At 39.9% G+C, this 21,333-nt stretch overlaps 1 protein-coding gene across 25 annotated transcripts in view; it reads left to right on the top strand.

Annotated features, from left to right (window-relative positions):
* PDLIM5 (PDZ and LIM domain 5) overlaps positions 1–21,333 on the top strand; it is a 100,757-nt gene that overhangs the window by 26,079 nt on the left and 53,345 nt on the right. For all 25 annotated transcript variants that reach the window (XM_065062392.1, XM_065062398.1, XM_021288714.2 and 22 more), the window contains exon 3: positions 7,424–7,575. In XM_065062392.1, the coding sequence (XP_064918464.1) occupies positions 7,424–7,575 (152 nt within the window). The remainder of the gene's footprint in view (positions 1–7,423; positions 7,576–21,333) is intronic.

Below are 21,333 nucleotides of genomic sequence, written 5' to 3'. Positions count from 1 at the left end.
ACTTAAAACTTCCGATGCAAATCGTGTGGCTGCTCCTCAGCAGTCCCATGTATTTTCATACTTTGGTTATGAGCATTAATTTACCAAAAAAAAAAGCCAACCCTATAATTGGAAGAGACACTCCACAGCCTTGCAGTTCCCAAAAGCTAAAGCAGCCATACAAAGTTGATGTTGCATTTCTAGCTACATTTTCATTCAATTTCCTCTTTCTGTCTCTTGGAGAAATTAAGTAGGCAGTAATTTTTACCCACTGGCATATAGTCTTCCAGGGAGAAATCTGGATTAGCTCTGTAAACTCTCCAAACAGAAGAATAATCTTCAGAGAAAAGACAGCCAGTTAAAATAAATAGGGCTCTAAGGCATGCTGGCAGCATGAGAACATGCCTGAGCTCCTTGAGAAAAGGCTTAAAGAAAGCTACTAATTTAGGGTCTTAAATATCTGCAGACATTCTGGCACTTGCCTGTAAATCATTTTCCATCACTTAAGTATTTGGAAAGCATATGTTTTTTGGAATTGCCCATGCTCTTCTTGCAAATAGGGTTTTAGCCACGATGTCTGAATTATTTTGCCTTGGTCCTTTTGACAGCTTATTTTTTGACATTGTGACATTGTTTCTACTCGAAATCAAAACGTTGGTAGTGCGAGGTAATGGTTTGACATGATGATCTTGAAGGTCTTTTCCAACTTAAATGATTCTATGATTAATTGTCTCCTGTTGCTCAGGGGACCCAAAGTGTTGTCCATCCCATCTTGGTGACCATCTCTTTACCTCGTTGTTCTCTTCAACACTTCAAGTGTCTTGTTAAAGCAAGACCAGATGTTTAGTCTTGTTACACGCCAAAGAGTTATGCTTGCACAGAGTAGTTTCTTTATTCCTTGTGTGAGGCAAGGGTGAATTTTGACTCATTTTAATAATTTTTTGAATTCCACTTTTAACTTGTGTGTCAGTACATGAAAACAAGTTTAAGCTACATGTAAAATATGTGAAATGCATTGGAACTTGTTGCTGTACGTGTAGTTTGCTGCTTCCATTTCATGTGGGCAAGTTCAAAAGCAGGGTTTATCTGCTGCTGCATTTGCAGTGGTGATGCTGTATTGGTGTTATGTCAAAAATAAAAGCTGAAGGCACCTTTTGTGAAGCCATTTGCCTCTGTTTCCTTAAGTCCTGCAGCACTGGGTTGTTGTAAGGGATGGGGAGAGGTAGCAGAGATGAAATGAGCTCCTGCAAATGGGGAGCTGCAAGAAAACCATGATCAGTCAAGCCATGAGAAGTGAGGTGGCACCAGCTAATAACCCTTTTGTCATTGGTGTGTCGAAACTGTTCCTGCTTAATAACAACCTGTTCTTGGGCAAGCAAGGGAAGCTGAACGGCTGCTGCTTCTGCTTGGCTCCCTTGGCATTGAAGTTGATCTTTTTAGTGTTAGTTAATTGAAAAATAAGAGCGCATATCCAACAGACCCTATGCATTGTGCAGTTACCTTGTTTTGTAAACTTAATTTATATTTTTGGATCCTTTTGTGCATCAATGCATTTATTTGTAAGAGTACTTAACTATATGTGGTGCCTCTTTTGTTTTTAGCAGCTATCACCCTCTCATGCTCCTCTTAGGTGCATAGCGCTGTGTTTGGTGCATGCAAGGATGGATAGAGAGAGTGCTGGGTGTGTGTATGTGACAGTTTATTGGAAGTGCGAAAGCAAGTTATGTTTTTCCTTTGTGGAGTGCATTAGATGGATGTTAAAGGCTGAAATACAGCAAGAGAAAAGTTTTCAGAAGAAAAAGCAGAGTGGAGAAAGAAATGCAAGGGGTGGTTTTCTGGGTTCTCCACTGGCAGAATAACTGGATGCATGTGGGCTCTCCCCACTGTTTTCCTGCAGGCTGTGATGAGTTAAAGGGCTGTTTTGGGGTGTGTGTGTGTTTCTGCTGTGTATGGACGAAAAGGGACGAAGCAAAACTGGAGGACCTGGGGGAACAGGTAGGGCCAGGGTGGTATATGCTCCAGATGGAGAATTAGGGTGGGTTGGTACTTGCACATTATAGATAATGATTGTTGATATGCTCTGCACACATTAGGTTACAGCTTTATAAGTCAGTCTGGAAGCACCCTTAAAGTTACGGCAAGAAAAAGAAGGGAAATAAAGTTTTACAGGAGCACGTGGGAGTATGGCCTCATGGAGTGAGGTGAGGGTAGGGGGTCCTGATGGTCATATGGAGTAAAAGACTGTTAATCAGAATTTTGGGGCTTTTTTTGTTCTAAACTAATTTTAAGCCCTGCTTGATTTGGGGAAAACCTTCAGCTTATTTGCAGGAGTGTCTCGTAATCCCTTTGATAGCTGGTTGTATCAGCGATTTCCACTGCAAAACTCCTACAACTCAGCTGTATAAATTTGATCTGGACTTTGAAACTGGCATGTATGGTCTTGATTTGGAAGCAAGTACCGAGGCTGGCTGGCTAATCTGTTGGGTATGTGAGTAATATTGCTGTAGTGAAGGCTGTGAGGAATATGATACAGCTCCCCGTTTCCATTGAGCGTGGAGGAAGCTTATTTGCCACAAAGAGCAGGTGCTCCCATGGCTCTTTTTTCATACAGAAGCTACATCCCAAGTGTCCCAAACCTGCTGGGAGTCTGGAGCTTAAGTTGGGGCTTTTACTTCCTTCCTAGGAGGGAAAGAGGTGAGGAAGGGCTTGTGCAATCACCCCTTTAGGGAGGACACACTGGAGCAGAGTGATACCCAATTTGTGCTTTTGCTGCTGAGATGTTGGTGCTGGGACCACCCATCAGGATCCATACTGGTTGTGCACAATGTGTGTGAGGGTTTCTTTTTTTTTTTTTTTAAATATTATTATTATTTAAAATACCTTAATATAGGGAAGGATTTAGACTGAAAGAGAAGAAAGAGTGGTAATGATGCGAAGATCATCACCTGGTTGACTTCTGCTTTGATGATGCATGTCTTTGAATTGAATTGCTGTATCCAGCCACTATCAGAGATGCTCAAGGGGTAAAAATGGAGCTGGAGGGATTTCAGATAGCCTAGGGAGGTGTAAATTGGGAGCAACAAATTACGTTCTGAGAGAAAGCTGCAGATGATGTTGCAAGATGTCTTTGTAATGTTGGGACCATCATTTACTGTCAAACTATAAAATAGCTGATTTGGGAAAGTGGTTGTGATGCACCATCTCACAGTCAGTTGCAGCTGGGATTGATTCTAGGTGGGTGTGGAAAACATAAAAGCGCAGCTTCCATCTCTAGTCAAATAGACTTTGTCTTATGAGTAACTGCAATTTAAGTATTTCACTTATTAGTGTATAAAAGCTAAATAATGGCAGTAAAAAGGTGCTTGTCAGGTTTTCTTCTTAGTCATGCGAGGAAAAATAGATGGTTATATGTAAATTAGAAATGAATTAAGCTACAAATTACATTGATTCAGAGATAGATGCACGTGTATGTGCACACATGAAATTTTCCTGGAAAGGATCTCTTAAAATATCTCATTAAAGCTTGAAATTTAAAAAGTGATTTTTCTGGCTGTTTTTTCTTGATGTTGATTACTGCAAAACAAAGTAATAGGCTGGCTAAAATTTAGCTGAAGGAAACAGTTGTATTCCAGGGTGTTTTGGGCTGCTTGCTTGTAAAAACCTGAGGCACAGAGCTACACTGAGATCACTTTTCATACTGTTGCTTTTGAAGTTGGTCATTGATCAAGGACTGGTTTACTTTTGCTTTATCTCCATTTGGAGTGTATTTTAGAACAGCATTGCAGTTTTGGCATTCTGATGTTTAAAACAAAAAGAACAAGTAAAACTTTTATTTTATTGATCAGAAATATAGAAATCTAATATTACATGGGTGATTTATGTTTATTAAAAAGCATCCTGTGCATCTCTGGATGGCATAGACTGGCTTTTTGCTTTTGATTGCTGCTGAGGGGCTGAAAAGAGGTTTTGCTGCTGGGGCTGTGGGAGTGATTGGCCTCAGCAGGTGTCTGGTCATGAAATGAGTCTCCTGCTGCCTCCCCCTCGTCTCCAAATGAGCTTCCCAGAGAACAAGAGATGTGGAATCGAGTAGGAGGAAACATTTCTGGTTTGGCCATTATTGGAGCTTTAAAGTCTGCTGGTTCACATCAAACAAAGGTCTCATTATTTTGTAGCTGTAATTCATGCTTGATTTTAAAAACTTGCCTCGTTCTGTGAATGAAGAATTAAAACAGCTCAATCAAGGGGTTGGAGAATATTCATGGTGCTTAGAAATTAGTTTGATTCATAGGTAGCCAGTTTTATAATTTTAATGCTATATTTCTCTGTACATACGCCTTGGTGAATTGATTCAATTTGTTTGCACGTGTATCTCTAATAAAGGCATGTTTTAAGGATATGCTGTTTTCCCACTAGGAATTAAGCATCAGGGTTTATGATTTTGCTGTTGTCCATTAGTTTACCAGTCTTTTGGTATTTCAGCACAGGTAACGCTGCACAGGCTGCTTCAAGAAGACAAACCCAATTTCAAAACAGCTTATTTCATGATGGCAACATGTTACAATTACACAAAATTAACAGATGGTTTAAAGAGTTATCAAGTAGCGGTAATCACCTGAAACTCTATGCCCTGCCCTTTCAAGTGGTAAGAGTTTTGTTCACGGGCGGTTTGTGGTTGCAGAGATAGAGGGATTTCAAATTGGGTCCATCTTTTTGATACACCCTGTAGTTTACTGGTGACTGCCAGATAGTTTTACAAAGATAAGGTTGAATTTGCAGTTTAAGAAGAAAATTGCTCATACAGGACCAAAAAAACCCCACACCAAACTGGTACAAAAAGTAGCAATGATTTACAAACACCATTTAAATATTTCCTATATATTAGCATCTACATCTTCTGCATCTAATGGAATTTCAAAATCTAGGAGAAAAAAAAGAAAATAAACAGAGTTAGTTTCCATTGTGACAAGGAATATGGTGAACATTTCTTTCAGTTTTGGTTTGAAAATGTAGTTTTGCATGCATAATCACAAGCATGTGTATGCATTTATTGTTTGTAATGATAACACGCAGAGAGCCTAAGAAGTGTCAAAACTGAGGCTTCTGTGCTATAAATATAAGCAGTATGGAAAAGATCAGATTTCAGGTGTCCTAATTCCTCCTGCTGCATTCAGTGTAGATGTTTATTTTATGTTTTTTGTATACCTGTTCTTGTGATTTAATTCCTCTTGCACTTGTGGTAAAACTCTGCCCTTTGTTCTCCACAAGCCCCAGGCTGCTGGCTGGTTCTCCCAGGGAAGACTCAAACCCTGGCTGAGATTTCCTAGAAGTACCAACCTCCAGGGGTTTGTCACTCTTCTCAGGACCCACTTGCTTTTGTCCCTCATTTCCAGGCTGCTTTTTCAGCCTGGGGTTTTGCTGAGATGATTTTACTGCTCTCTCCCAGGTGTACTTGCAAAGAGTTTCATCCCCAGTAGGCAACAGTTTAAGGGTGTCCTCTTGAAAGCCAGGTGATTAGTTGTGGGTTGATGTGTGTTAGCCAGCAGAATCAAGCAGAAAAGTGTGGTGGTCTTTTATATATATATATATATATATATATATATATTTTTTTTTTTTAATTAATTAATTGTTCTATTTTATACTTCTTTGGATGATAAGGCCCATCCCTCCTCTCCCCAGTACCTTGAAGCCTCTTTTTGAAGTCCTTTTGAAGTGTGTAGGTTGCTTTTTTCATCGCGAATTATGATACATGGACATCATGTGCGTTTGCGTACGTTCAGCGAAAGCTGGATTTTATTCACTTCAGCAGTGGCACCACAAAGCACAGCGATCCATTTGACCTTTAGCTTTTAGTGCCCCGACGTTCCTTTCCCTTTTCCAGACCTTGCTGGCAAATGTCAGCATGCTGTAATGTGTCGCTTTAGGGATCTGTTTATGGCAGGTTCTGCCCATCACCCAAAGGTTTGAGGACCTTCCCTATAAATAGTGCCATTGGTCATAACTTTCTATATGCCTGCAGGGTTCCTTGATGTGTGTTTTGTAGTAACGGGGTCTCTTAGCTCAGAGTTTGTGTAGGAACAACTGACTTGTTGGTACACAAATGTAAAGATTGTGTCTCTGGTATTTCACATTTTTCTACCCCTTTGCAATAGACAGTTATTACCTGCCCTGACTTCTCCTATTGGAGAAGTGAATGGTGACTATACTTTGTGGTTGGTCGTTGTCAAAAGGAATCACAATGAACCAAAACTTATTGTTCCCTGCTGAATGAAGGAAAACAGAGGCAGATAAAAAAATACAGAGATTAAAGGCTTCCTTCTGCCTTCCTTTTAGAAGCTGCTCACCATAGCATGACTGTGGCCCAGGCTGAACTCCGCTTCTGGAAATAAAGAATTAATTCTGCTGTTTGCAGCACCTCCTAGAACACAGTGTTTTCTTCAAGGAACAGATTATCGTGCTTGCAGGCAAAAAAAAGAGTTGTGAGGTTTTGTCTGCACAGCACAAGCAGGGACAACCTCTCTGCTGCAAGATAGGAGATATATCTGGAAACCAAGAGGGAATTTGCACCATCCAGGGTGGCTCTTTACAGCCAGTGATGAGATGATGAGCTGATTGAGGACCAGGGATGTAAATCAGTGCATAGATCTTGCCATGTGTTGCTTTATTTCCGTTCTTGGGAGTGAAGCTAGTTGAAATGCAGTGGCATCAGATGAAAAGATTTATTTATTGTTCAGTCGAGGTCAATAATGTGAACCTTACAAAGGTTTCTGTTGCAAGACTATTTTGTTCAAGTGGACCAAAGGCAGTCGGGCTGAACTTTGGCAGTGACCTTGGTCAAAGAGGCAGACGGCTCAAGAGGCCTTTCTTATTCTGGTCTGAATATACTGTGGGTCATTGGGGGCTATAAACCCACTGAAAGGCAAAACAAAGTCCTGTATCTGGTCTGTGATGTTGAACTTTTGACTTCCTTCTGGTTGCAGCTGGGGAAAAGTCAGCTTCACTATTAGTGAGTCTTCCACACACGTGACCAGTCATTGACAGACACATAAACTTTGAAGAGATTGTTTAGATGGAAAATCTAGAATGGAAAAAGCTGATTTACAGCCTTCCTGTTGTGAAAAAATTTAATATATGAAGAGAGAACTTGGCATTGAGGAAACTGTGTGTCCCTGTCCCTGCTTGTGTCTCATGGTGAATGTGCACAGATTCCAGCCAGTCAAGTAGAAGTGGAATTTGATTTTGATAGGCAATAGCATGCAATGCTTTTCCTGTCACTCAACTGAAATAAGAACAAGAACCTATAAATGGTAATTCACCAGAAAGATAGATAGTGCAGCAACTTCTTCCTCTGAAACAGCACCGTGAATAAGATATTATGGTCATATGTGCAGAAAATAAAAATAGAAACCATCCAAGTTTCTTATTGACCATTCCTGTAATGTTTCAGCTTAACGACGGTGGCAAAGCAGCCCGAGCACACGTGGGGATAGGCGATGTGGTTCTCACCATTGACGGGATAAGCACGGATGGGATGACTCATCTAGAAGCACAGAACAAGATCAAGGCATGTACAGGCAATTTGAACATGACTCTGCAAAGGTAAGATCCTATTGTTTGGAGGATCAAAACACATAAGTGGTTTGGCAAAGTGCATTGAGTTAAGTGGCCACAATTGAACAATATGCTGCTGTAGCCTGAAATGTATCATGACTTACAGCATTTCAGAAAACTGCTTAGATATTAATTATGTGAGTTGGGGGAGACCTCTTCCAACCTCCTGTCACCTGTTCTATGTTGAATGTTCCTCTTCCTTTTGAGCTTCAGTTTTGTTAACAGTTTTAAAATCCCTTCCAATCTCTAACATTCTGTGATTCTGTGAAAATTTAAAACAGGCCTTATCCAGGGTGTTTTTTTTTTTTTGCTCCCTCTCCCCTGACTGACATTGGGCACTTCTCTTTTGGGTCAAGTCCTATGTTGTCATTTTTATTAGCAATCAGAACAATGGATTTAAACAGTTAACCCTGAGTGATATGGATGAAAATACTGTAGCTCGAAGTCACGGGGAGAAGTGATACTACCGTTTATTGAATTTCAGGATACTGCTGTTAGCTTGGGACTCTGTTTTGGGAGGGGTTGGAAGAAGGGAGCAGGATGCTCATGTGTGGATTATTGGAACTGAAGCAGGAAGAGCAGCAGCACAAGGAAGAAATTGTTTCAACTTTCAAGTCTCCCAGTGCTAAATACTGGCTTTTATTAGAAGACGGCTATTTTTATTTAATGGTGTGACAGTCTTGGAGGAGTGTCTTCTGAAGCCATCACATAATGAGAACCATCTTGTTCCTTGATGACTGTTGGTTGAAGCCTGTAACAGTATCTCTTCACCAGTTGCTACCTTTTTGGGCAAATTATCCCCTTTTTAATGAAAGAAGCACCTTTCTCTGAGAATTCATTGGTATAAGAATAAAAGACATGACATGGTTGTGGATCTGACAAACCTCTTTAGGGTGGTGGTGCTTGTTCCCAGCCCTAAGTGACGTGTAGTTGAACAGTTGCGTGAGTGCTTTCTTTTCTAAGAAGCTACAGTTCAGCCCTGCTTGTTTTTTCTTGTTTTTTCCTGTTGTCCGTCTGTACTTTGGTCCTTAACTGCCCATAACAAGGGATTCTCTTTGCTCAGCCTCTGAGGAAAGGAGCTTCTTGCAGTGTGGTTCTTGCCTAGGACATCTTCTCAGGTGAAACTTGTGAAGTTGGCATTAAAGGTTTCTTGATGAAACAGAGGTATTAGAGCAGCTCATCGGAAGAATCAGGCATTGTATCTAGCGTGTCGCTTGACCTGCTTGTCTCCTGGGTAGACAGAAAAGCGTTTAGAAATGCACTTTCCAGGAGCCCACTGAGTCACTCCAGCAGGGGTGTGGGGGTTCAACCCACTTTCTCCTGTCCCCATAAACTGATGGGCAGGGTTAATATCAGATACAGGGAAGGGATAGTGGGTGTGTCTTGGTCAGGCAATAACTTGTCTGAGGCTGCTTCTGGTTGGGTGCGGGGATGAGTGGCTTGAAAAATCTCATTAATCACCGGTTAGCCCTGTCCCCTCCTGTTCTCACCCTCCTACCCAGTGTAGCATCTGACTCACCAGCATCTGCTACCTGAGGGCTGGAGGCTAAGTCAGGCTTAGACTAGCAGAAACCAAAGGAATAGCCTTGGTCCCAGCATCTGGGGGTGAGACAGATGTCAGTCTGCAGTCTTATGGTTTCAGCTGTTTCTAGTTCTGCCCACATCCCATGAAACCAAAGCCCTAGACAGTGCTCTGCCGGTTCCTCTCCTTGTGAAAACTTCCTTGCTCTGATTCAGGTTTACTTTGGTTGTTTATTTATTCTTTTTAGCCTGGAAGAAAGTGCTTTTTGGAGTCAGACTGGCTCCTCCTAACTGCAGATGCTGGTGGCCCATGGGAAGGATGGCTTGAGTCTGTAAACAGGGTGGCAAGATAAACCATTTTATTATTGAGGGATCTCCATAATTATATTCTGCTTATCTTGCCTCTTCTCCCAAAACAATACCAGACTAAGTTAAATATTTTGACCTGTTATTGTTGGTGCGCAAGGTTAAAGAGATGCAGTCAATGCGAAACTATGGCCTTCAAAATGAGTTGCTTTCATAGACAGAAAAATCTAAGACATATATAATTGTTTTACTCCCTCTTTTTTTAAACTTCCCTGAGCTTTTGTCTACTTCCACACAGACTACTAATTGAACTATAATGCAAGAATGTTGAGGTTAGTCTGGAAAGCATTTATAAATTGTTTGATACTGCCCTAGTTTGCTGCTGCTTTAAAGGAACACAATGAGGTCCATGAAAACTGGAAGAACATTATGGCTTGAGCTAATGGCTTTTGCACTGGAACTGTGTTCACGTGCTGTTCTACAGAAGATGTGAAAGAACTCAGTTTGGTCAAATTAGTCATAGGAACCAGAATACATTTCATAAGTTCAATTTGATACGTTTTTGGTGGTAGCACTGAGTGACCTTAATTCATGCTAAGTTGTAAGAAGTACTGTGCACTCATCTATGGATGCCTGCTATACTCTTGATCAGTTCTAATTTGACACAGATTCATGTGGAATATGTGGAAATTATAATATAGTTGTGCAGACATAAGTGTAATGTGACAATAATGGCAATATGGGGATGTCAGAGACGGGGCTGGATGTGCTGTTTGCTGGAGAGGAACTAATCAAAATAATCATTAGTCATTTGAATAAGAAACTTTGAGTCTATGTGGCAAAGGTGAGAGAGGAAATTCTTTATGATCAGCTTCCTTATTATAAATATTTTACTTGATATGCTTATGTACTGCTGGCCAGGTCACTTCACTTCTCCCATTCTTTATGTGCAAAGCGGAAAAAATAAGACAAAGAGGAAGAAAATAAAGGACAAGAAGTAGCTTGTCTGGGTGGCTGGAAGGGGTGTTCAAAGCAATGCCTTCACAAGCTTTACTTAAGGGTTTAAAGCAGTATATTTACAGAGGCAGATGTGCATGTACCTCTTGTGGAAAACCAGTTTAGATGTTTTGTAACTTGTAAGTGAATGTTGGCAAAATATCTGAAGGGAGAATAAAAGGTCCCTTTTTTCCTGTGTAAGGCAAGATTGCAGGTTGGGTTTTTAAATATGGGATTGTTCGCTGTCCCTGGAAGGAACTGGAATTACAGCTGTCACAATTGCATGTCCACTTTGCTTAAATAGAAATATGTAAAATTGTGCTTGCCAGCCTAACATCTGCATGTATTATCAAGTATTTTCAGGTATATGTCTTTAATTAGTTCTGTGAACAAGGTTTGCTGTTTACTATGAAGGTTATAATTTTAAAATTCTGAAATTAAAATATAATTTTGGTGGTTTATTTGCCTATTTTTGATATCAGATATAGCTCAAAATTCCAGGGGAGTTTTTCCTTATTTTTTGTCTTTTTGTAACATACAGTTTTAGGTTTCCGATTGTTGGTTTTTTGAACATTAAATGCGGTTCATAGGGAATTTTTCTCCATATGCATCCCTCTCTCCCTGAGATCTTGCTCTTTTGCACCCTGGTATTTTATTTTCATTTAAAGCCCTTTCCTGGTTCCCATGAGGACAGATGGAAAACAGATGCTTGCTTTTTGGATACATTCTCAAGTTCAGTAACTTAATGTGGACTTCCATAAATAAATCTGTAAGTTGCTGAACAGCTAAGAGCCACTACTGATTTTAAATATTGATTTTGGGGACTGTTTCTCCAGCCTCCTGTGTTAATGATTCTTTGGAAGTGAGAAAGATGCAGAGTTGTGTATTTCTGCTGTTACATGAGATTATGATACCTGTGAAACTTCTGGAAAAAGGTGTCAGTGAGCAATACAGGGATAAAGAAAATACAGAAAAGCCTGGAAAGTGTCCATTTGTTTGTTTTCCTTTTATAATATAGAATTGATTTACCTTAGCACGGCTATAGTGTGCTTTGTAAAGGAATTTCCTTCACTTCTCCCTGTCAATTCAGGAATTTATGACAAAAGGCATTTGGATCGCTGGGCTTAGGAAGCAAAAGGAGGATTCTTAAGGTTGTTTAGGTCTCTCTTGCTATATTGCAGCGTTTCATAAACCTTTTTGGGTGCTGTAGGTCAGCAATTAGCAGTTACTGGAGTTCTGCTTCCAGCTGTTCAATGGATGACTTTAGGGATTTTTGTAAATGAACGTGGGGATTACAAAGCAATAGAACAAATTTGGTGATGGATGTATGTGTTTGCTTTTGGTTTGGTGTTTTTTTTTGAATTTTAGTGGGTTTTTTTCAGGTTTTCATTCAGGAAACATGAAGTCTAGACTTCTAGCTTAAGAACAGCTGAAATTCTCATGATACGAGGTGGGGTAATGGGGAAAAAATGTTATGGATCATTTGATTTCTGTTTTCTAAGGTAATTCTTTTAGGTTATCCATTTCAGAAAGGGTTGTCTGAAGTAAGACTAGCTCAGTATGCCTTTTATGTAGGATTTTTATTGTTCCCAGTCTCGCTTTTGTTAGAAAACAATATAGCACTATTACCATTTATTGCATTGAGAGCACTGCTCTGCTTTGGAAATGCGCAGGACAAGAGCATTTTGCTGTATGAGGAACATGTGTTTGGACAATCTATATGAACAAAATGTATGTTCTTGGTGCTATTTTGAAGGTGGGGAAGTGAGGCTCCTTCAGGTAGACAGGGTTTTAAGAAACTGGAGTCCTTTGCTCCTTAGGCATTGAAATATTCACTTCAATATTTCAAACTCTACAGGCTTCACTTCTGATGATGGTTAAAGCTCATGCTTTCAGGTCTATGAGTCATGCGTTCCTTGGGGTGGGTATTTTGTTTCCATAAACCATATAAGGATGAGCTTTAAGAAAGCTATGGTAAGAATGCATTCGGAAGTCTTGTTTTGCTCCAACTTTGGTTTACTAGTCATCATCATTTCCCTTACATAGGCATTTTGCCTTTAGTTTTGTTCTTCAGTGATTTGTCTTCTTAGCATATAGAAGAGGGTGGTTTGTCCTGTGCTGGTTGGACAAAGGCAATAAATCGGTTGAACGCATTACAACGTCCGAGTATTTTTTCTATACCTGAAAGCGCTTCATTTTTTTGGCTAGAATTCTCATTTCTTGCATCACTCTTCTTTCGAGCACATCAAAACTGAGTCTTGATTAAAGAAATAAGCACTAATGCCAGCATTTCAGCACCTTGAAGCTTTAAAGCTCTCAGTTGAACACTTTTTTGGTTTGTTTTCAGAAAAGAAAGAATCAGCTGTCAAAGTTTTCAGCAGTCTGTAAACTCAAAGCAGTCGAGGTTTGGGGAATGAATCCAACTTAAAGGTGCAGGAACGGATCTGCCTCGCTCCACATATTAAGGTTCCCGAGTCCCTTTTGCTTTGTTTTATTGTATTATTTTAATGGAATTGTGTGGAAAAGTGTTTCCAGAGAAGTGTTTGGGTTACAAAACCAGGTATGCAGAAATAGGAAAATGTGGTAATACAAAAAATCTCCATTAAATACAAAAATATATCACTTGGGGCTGCAGAAGAGAGGCCGGCGTGCCCAGGCAAGGAAAGTAATAAGGCAAAGAAAGTAATACGGCCCTCGGGGTTTATTGGTTAAAAGTGTCTGGTGACTTGTTCCGTATTAATTAAATTAAGCAGCATTGGGGAAAACATTGTCCAAAGAATTGAAAACTAATGAAGATGCTACTTTCTTCATTGCATACAAAAGCATGTTGGTGTATAAGTATATGCACTTTTTTTTCTATTGGAGGCAAGCTAGAAAGCTTTTTCTCCTAGTTTAGCAGCCGAACAGGTTTTGCTAGCTAAGCCATGCCTTTGGAAAGCCTGCCCACAATGTGAATAAATGGAAGGGTACAGCTCTTGCTTCCAGCTGGAACTGAGCATCTTTTGTTGCGCGCAGCACTTTGCTGCATGTCAAGTAGCAATTAGTTGAACCACAAAACGAGCCGCAGCTGAGTGAACCCAATAAAGTAAAGACTTGCCTGGAAGTTCAAAGGAGAGTTGGCTGAGATGAAAATGGAGTGTTGCAGGGTAAAAATGGAGTTCAGTGGCTTTTGCAGGATTGTTCCTACCCCATCCGGCAGGAAAATGGGTGAGGGCTGTTTGAGCAATAGCCTGTGGATCTTAGAGCCTTTCTGGGGATCTTCAAGCTTTAAAAGTTCAGTATTTGTAAAGGCTGCTCAATTTCTCGAGGTACATAAACTATGTAGCCTAGGAACATAAATACAGTAGTAAATACGGGTAGTGGGAGGAGGTCTGCAAGTCTTGTGTAATCGAGTGTCCCACACCGAAAACAGAGGGAAAAGTGTTGGATCCCAGAAGTTCTGTGTTTGTGGTGGATCGAGTAATGGGTTTTGGGGTTTCACTTCCTGACGATAAGTTTTCTACAAGAAAATAAGAAGAAAGTTGCTGCTCTTGGGTGCTTTGCTGCAAAACACGGTGTAGAGTTTCATTGCCCTCTAAAATACACCTGAGAGTTTCACATTTTAATGCTGTTGGTTCAACACTAAAAGTCAAATCCAGATTTCCCTGGTGGGTGTATAACAGAGATGTGTATATATTGATTTTTACGTCGCTGCCACAGCCTCATGTTTTCCAAAGGGACGTGTTTTGGCCTGACGCTGAATAGCATCTGTTTCAGTGGACGCGTTCTGGGCTGAACACTAAGCCTGAAAAATAATAAGAGAATTGAAAACTGTAGGGCTGGCTTTATCTTGGAGGAGTGTATAGGATCAGTGAACCTGTTAGTCTGGTATCCACTCTCTGATGATTCAGCAGAGGAGATGAGAAGTCACCCATGGCTTTGTATCCCCTGGCTGCTTACACAAGAGATGTGGGTTTGGTGATCAACACTTGTAACTAATAATTAAATCGGGGTCTTATGGGCGTTGTTTCATCTATCTATCAGCGTGAGTCTTGTCCCAGACAAGCTGGCAATATCAAGGTGTTTGTGCTGTGTACACATGGAAAGTATTTTCTCACATCAGTTTGATTGTGCTTTCCCACAGCTTTGTGCACAGCACATCCCCACTTTCACAAAACACGTGGTGGGTTACACATGAAAAAAACCTCTTAATGTTCTTTACCCACTTCTATGCACCTTTCCCATTTTTGGGAGGGTCTGCCCCAGATCTGAGCCTTTGGAAACTTTGTGGTTCAAGACGTGAGCTGCGGAGTATCAAGGATTCACCTGACGCATCAGATGAGTCACAGCTGAATCCTTATTCTCACCAGGAAAAAATAAAATGCACTTTGTCTTTGCATTGACTCATGTGCACATTCTTTCACCCATGGAGCTGCAGCAATTCCTTGTCTTGAAAGGACTTGAGTTCCCAGGTGGGGCAGAGCCCCAGAGAACATACCCTGTTTCCCCGAAAATAAGACCTACCCCAAAAATAAGCCCTAGCATGTTTTTTTTCAGGATTTTTGAGGATGTTTGAAATATAAGCCCTAGTTAGAGTTCACAAAAAAGTCAATTTAAATAGTGTCGAGGCAGCTATATGTGTGAAAAAGGTAATAAGTTTTGGAGCAAAAATTAATATAAGACCCTGTCTTATTTTTCAGGTAAACAGGGTACTTGCCTCTTGACCTCATGGTGCTTCTAGTAGAGCCCTTTTGTGTGTGAAAACAATTGTCAGGAAGAATATTATTTTTCAAATTATGAGGAGGCTTTTAAGGAAAAATAGTGTAAAAATAAAAATGTGGGGGTGGAAAAACGCTGAAAATGATGTGGCACATCCTCAGATGTTAAAGTTGCTTCATCTCATTGCATGTCCTCTTGTCTGCCAAAATATAGTATGATGGAATTGCTTTTGCTTCTGATCCGTGGAAGCTTAAAACCAAAAATACTGCAATAAATATATAGGCATGAAAGGAAAATGAAAGTTATTGCAGATATTTTGAGAACACTTGTGTAGTAATTTGCCCACTGAAAACTTTGTTGTGCCTGTTTGAACCTGAACTCAACTGGGACTTTAATGTAATCTACTATTATAAACTGAGTAAATTATTCTTCTTTATTTTCTCAGTTTATGTTTAATTGAACGTGATGCTAACAAAGTATTTGGCGCATGCTTTGTAAAACATTGATGCCGCTTTAAGCTTTTGCTTTTTTGCAGCATTCTTGTGGCCTGTGGAAGCTGAGCAGAGTCTGTTAAAATGGAACTTCCAAATTATTTCAGCCTCTGTTATGTTTAAATTCACAACAGATTTATATGCTCTCATGTTCCTCTTAATGCCTTACAACTTCTAAGTTTATGTGTGTGTATATATATGTGTGTATATATATGTGTGTATATATATATAATATTTTCCACAGTTTTGGCAAGCTTTAATTTGCTAGTGTTTCTAGCTCTTACCAAAGTAAAATTAAAATACTACTTAAAAACCAAAACCAAAAATCCCTGAAGGTTTTACAAGTGAAGTTTTATGTGGGGGTGGCTGAGGATGAAACTTCCAAAATAGAAATGGTGTGATTGAAGAGTCTCTAAGCTATTGTCTGAGAGATGCACAAACTTCATAGCGAATTTATGTCAGCAGCTGGGGCTGTTTGGAATCTGGTGTTTCGTGTTGCTTTCTGTTTGGAATCAAGTCTTCACTGGGCAATTAAATGGGTTTTCTGAGTGGCGATCGCTTTTTCTGCAGAGCCTGTTTCCATTTAAGCGATGACAGATTGCGGCCGTACAAGGGAGAACATCTTGGCAGAAGGGAATGAATTATGGAAATAACGTGAGCTTGAACAGAGGGGACTTTTAACACTCAATGTCTTTTGGAGGGAAAATTACCAAATCCAAGGTAGCGCTGACCATATGGTATTCTTCCTAACCACTAAGCTTCTATGCAAAAAATGGAATGTAGAATACATACTTGAAATCGATTACAGAGTTTAGGAAGCCAAAGTTTTAATGAGCACAGTGACTTCAGAGATAACTAATGCTTCTCAATTACTAACAGATTATTTTTCCTTTACATACAAAGCCACTCCACATGAGCAGACTATAAGTTTCAGTGACACATGGAGTTACTAAAATACATGTACTGTGCTAAGTATAATGTATAACAGTTTTGCAGCTACAAAAATGTGTAATATTTTCCACTCAAGGCCTCTTAAGTACTGAAATTTATGAGTGTGCCTGCTGTCGATAGTGATCTTGGAGTCTCTCGGCCAAAAAAGTTGCCAGTTATCTCCTTTCCAAGTTTTGGAAGGAAGGTGATGGCTCAACAAGTCACTCATTTTCCACAAAGTCTTATTAACCCTTAAGAGCCCGCCCCATTAATGTGATCATTAAATGAATGCTGGGACTGGTGTCTTTATGTTGCATCTCTACAAAGAGCAACATTGAATAACTAAATTATAGAGGACGGCTGTGGGATCTTTGTGTCTTTTACATTTGGCTGAAGGCAGCTATCAGACAAATTTCAGAACCCAAATTTGAAACCAATGAATAAAATCTATGGGTCACTTTTTTTAAACAAAGCAAATGATCCATATTTACATTAGCTGTTAAATGTTTTAGTGACACACAGTGTAGTTGCTGCAAATGGTAAATAATAAACACCTCTTACAGATTCTGCTATGCAGAATGCATACCAGGTGAGTGGCGGTAGGATGCCAGTGCTAAAATTAATAATATATCAATTCACTGTTATTGTTGATCATTTCAAGGGGGGAACATTGGAGAAATCAGAACTACATTTCATTTAATCATAAAGCAGTATAATCTGGTAGATTTATCTTGGTAAGGAGGATGGATTTCTAACGTATTTGTCTCTTTGTTTTTGTATTAGAGATAACAAATGCATCTTTGAATAAAACACAGTTCTAAAGTTTAAAATTTCTCTTGATGTGGAAGAAAAGGTTTCTTTATTTTTAAGAAGGACTTCATCTTCTATTCAGGGTAATGGAGCACAAGGCATTTAGCAGACTTGTGGAGAACCTTTATAACTTGCAGGGCTGGACCTGAACTGTCTCTGCCATAAGCCATTAATTAGCAGATGCAGCACATCTTTTGATCAAGATCTGAATAAAGGACACTGTGAAAATATTCCCTTTGTTTACCTTTCCTTTCTTTTCAAAAGAGAGATGGAGAAGGTTGTAGCGTGCTCTATGGCTTTGTCAGAGAACGTGTTTTCCTGGTGAATTTATATTTGAAAGCTACACCTTTCATTTTGATCGTGGATATTTTTCTTGGCTGTGGCGTGGCTTTTATTCCCCCTTTTTCCCCAATGCATTAGCACTAGAGAATGTCTCCTTGTTGAGGTACTGTGAATAGCCAAAAGGAAGTATGGGGGTGAGCTGGACTAATTGCAAACATTAGATATTTACTCTTTACTACTCCATTCATTGTCTAATTGACCCAAATGACCGTATTCTTAAAAAATGCTAAGAATTCATCTGATCCTTGTGGTGACGCACCATGTTCCTGCTGTCTGCTTTTGTGTGTGCGGCTTTATTTAAAACGCCCCCGAGGACTCTTCTCATGATGAGTCACTAAATCATTGAGTCACCTTTTGATGTTTTCAGCATTTTTCCTTTTTTGGCTGTCTATCAATCTGAGTGGGGTTTTTGGTTTGTGTGTGTGGGTTATATGTGCATTTTTTTGTTATTTTGATTTGTTTTTTTGTTGCTCTTCCTAAAGAGGATCTGTAACATTTATGCCACTTCCAATTTCAGTAAATATGTGGAAATGAAGATACAGTATATGCCATTAATGGTCTAATACTATACCCTGCTTTAGGTCACTGCAGATCTTAAGCCTTCCATAGGTCATTGAAGTATTTTTCTCCTTGTTCATGGATGCTTCCTCTTGGAGATAGCATTTGGGCCAAGAAAAATAATATCGATCCCTCATCTGCCTAACCTAAATGCATTATTAAGAAAAGATGTCTGGACAGTTGAGCTTTTAATCTTTGTCCAAAGAAGTCATCCAAGAAGTGCAATTTACAGTGTGGAGACCAATGTTTCACATCCTGTATTTCCTAGTAGGAAGCAGCTGAGACCCATGACTTTTTCCCCTGAATAAAAAGCCTTCAGGTAGTAGAACGTGGAGTTGGATCATCATAGCTTAGCAGGACACTATCTTTTACTAAACCAGCATCCATGTAAGATTAATTTGCAGAATTTAATTAGCACACAACTGTTTGTAGCAAATATTTTCTGCAGTTAGTGAGCCAATGTTTTGGGGGTTCTTATATTTCAAGTAAATAACTTAAATGTTCTCCCCAACTCCGCTCTCCAATAGCAGATTTTCTTGCTAATACCTTTGAAAGAGTGCGCAGGTTCTGCTGTGTATAACTGGTGGTGATTTGCCATTCACAATCTCAGGTGGAACTTTTCTACTAGTTTCTGGTTTGACCTGTGCAACCCATCCAATACCTTTCTGAAATTTCAAGGGCTTGTTAGCTGCTGTGTAAATAGTGGTGCCATTGACCTTGCGCATTTATTTTAAGCAGTGTTCATAGTTATTGAGTGAAAGATTTAAGGAAACAATGTGAAGTTGGCCACAGTTTATCTTCACTTCTTAAAATAACACAGATACCTCAGAGTGGTGTGATCTTTAGTGACATTTTAATTCTGTTGGCACACTGTGAAATGGCCAGCTGGGGCATCACAGGCAGACTTCAGTTCTGAAGCCTTGCAGATACCATCTAAATGCCAAACTTTTGAGTAGCAGTCATGCATTTATATATAGATTAAACACACAGTAATCAGGAGTGCCTCAGCATGCATGCCACTAATTGCAACCAGCTTCATTAGAACAATGCAGCTGTTAAAACTCCTCTGGGTCCCAGGACACATGTGTTTGTCTGGTCCAAATATTACTTACAGGTATATCCGTATGCTTTTATTTTGAGGATACGGAGAATCATTTGGGATGCATTCATTTGAGGAAATCAGCCCTTGATTGTATTCTATAAAGAGAGAAAGGTAGAAGCAGACACACAGCTATTTGAAAAAATAATCCAACCCCATTCTCATACAGCAAACAAACAGTATCTTGCCCTGAGGTTCTTTGCTTTGGTGTCTGAAAACAGGTATCACTGTAACAAAGTTTTGTGCTGCCTGGGTCAATGATGTCTAATACTTTGCAGTGATACCTCCCCACAGGTTTTAGCCTTTTTTGCAAAATATGCAGTGCTGCTACAGATATGCATAAAATCCTCAGTTTCAGCTCAATTACTGTTGCTTGTGTGTACTGTGTTTGGCTGCTTGTTACTCTAAAGGGGAAAGGATGCCTTGGCAAATCTTGAGACACTTTACAAGGGAGTAGGCGAGAATATTGAAGGGCAGGGCACTGAATGTGTCACCATGAGCTGTGTCTGTCTCACATGTTAGGACAACTCTGGACCTTTTCCATGGAGTCAGCAATCTAGGTTTTGTGAAGAATTACTCAAAGATCTCTTCCCCAAATGATAGAACCAGAGGTTGAGAGATGTCACCTCTTAATTGTCAAAATCTTTTTAGTGTCTTGAGTGGCATAATTTTGTTAAGAAATACATAGTGTTCCTCCCTGCGTAAAGTACACCAAATTTGTCGTAGGACTGAGAAAACAGAGGTAGGTTAATTGATTGCTCTTTGCCTTTTTGTTTCCTATAAATGACTTCATTTTTTATTTATTTATATAGCCAGAGGTGTTTGGTTTGTAGTTGTTACTTCAACTGAAAAGCAGTAAATGTAGGATGATTAATTAAAGATATAGATGAGAAAACTGAAGGTGGCAAACCAGTAGCAAAATGAAGACGAGAATCCTGGGTGTGCTGTAGCCTCTTCTAGCAACCCGGTGTGTAGCTATGAAAATTATTGGTGGTAACAGAGTATTATTCTGTGCCTTTTGCTGAGGTGTGTTTCATGCCAGTGAGTGTTTGAGGATTGGAACATAAAATGAAGAAATCCTTTCACCATGATGAAAACCAGTCTCATCATCATTGCTGTCATCATGCTGTTTATGTCTTGTTTTCCCCTTGGGATTTTTATCTGAGGGAGCCTTTAGCAGCCTCTGATTCAACTGCAAGAAAGTGACGTCCTACAAAGCTGACCAAGCTGTCAAGGTAGTAGGAAAGAATCTCAAACTAGGAAACACAGGGAAGCCTCTGCTTCTGTGCGAGAAGCTGCGCTTGGAAAGCCTGATGTGCTTTATGTGCAGTGCAACTTCCTAAGGAACACAGCAGCATGGATCTGATTTTTGGCTACGTTACCAATTTATAGGCAGCCTGATTAAAAGCTACTTTGGGCTGACATGACTGTATTGTTTGTACTAGAATCATAGAATCATTTCAGTTGGAAGACACCCTCAGGATCATCGAGTCCAACCATAACCCAACCAAACTTTGGCACTAAACGATGTCTCTAAGAACCTCAGCTAAACACCTTTTAAACCCCTCCAGGGATGGTGACTCCACCACTGCCCTGGGCAGCCTGTTCCAATGCCTGACAACCCTGTCTGTGAAAAATTTATATCTAATATCCAATCTAAACTTTGGGACACTGCTCAATATCTTTTATTTTCCTCGCTGTCACAATTTACTGCCTGTATTAGTTATATAAAGAGAAGTGTTAGTAGAGAGGTATCAGAAAGTCAAGAATATGCCGACTCTCCGCAAACTTCAGGCAAAACTTTCTCACTGCTGCTTTTGAGTCCCCCGTTAAGTCAAACGTCCGTTAATTCAATAGCTTAATGAGACTTTCCAGAAAGACAGCGAGCTTGAATAATAGCCGTTTGACCCGGGTCCAAAAGTTTCCTGATGAAAAAGTTTCTTAAGCACTGTTGGTTTCCTTCCCGGAGCCTGAAGTAGCCCTGGGATTTGGCAG

Source organism: Columba livia, chromosome 4 (genome assembly GCF_036013475.1).
Source record: "Columba livia isolate bColLiv1 breed racing homer chromosome 4, bColLiv1.pat.W.v2, whole genome shotgun sequence".
Classification (NCBI taxonomy): domain Eukaryota; kingdom Metazoa; phylum Chordata; class Aves; order Columbiformes; family Columbidae; genus Columba; species Columba livia.
The sequence above is the reverse complement of the archived record's forward strand: the minus strand, read 5'-3'. Positions and strand labels throughout refer to the sequence as shown.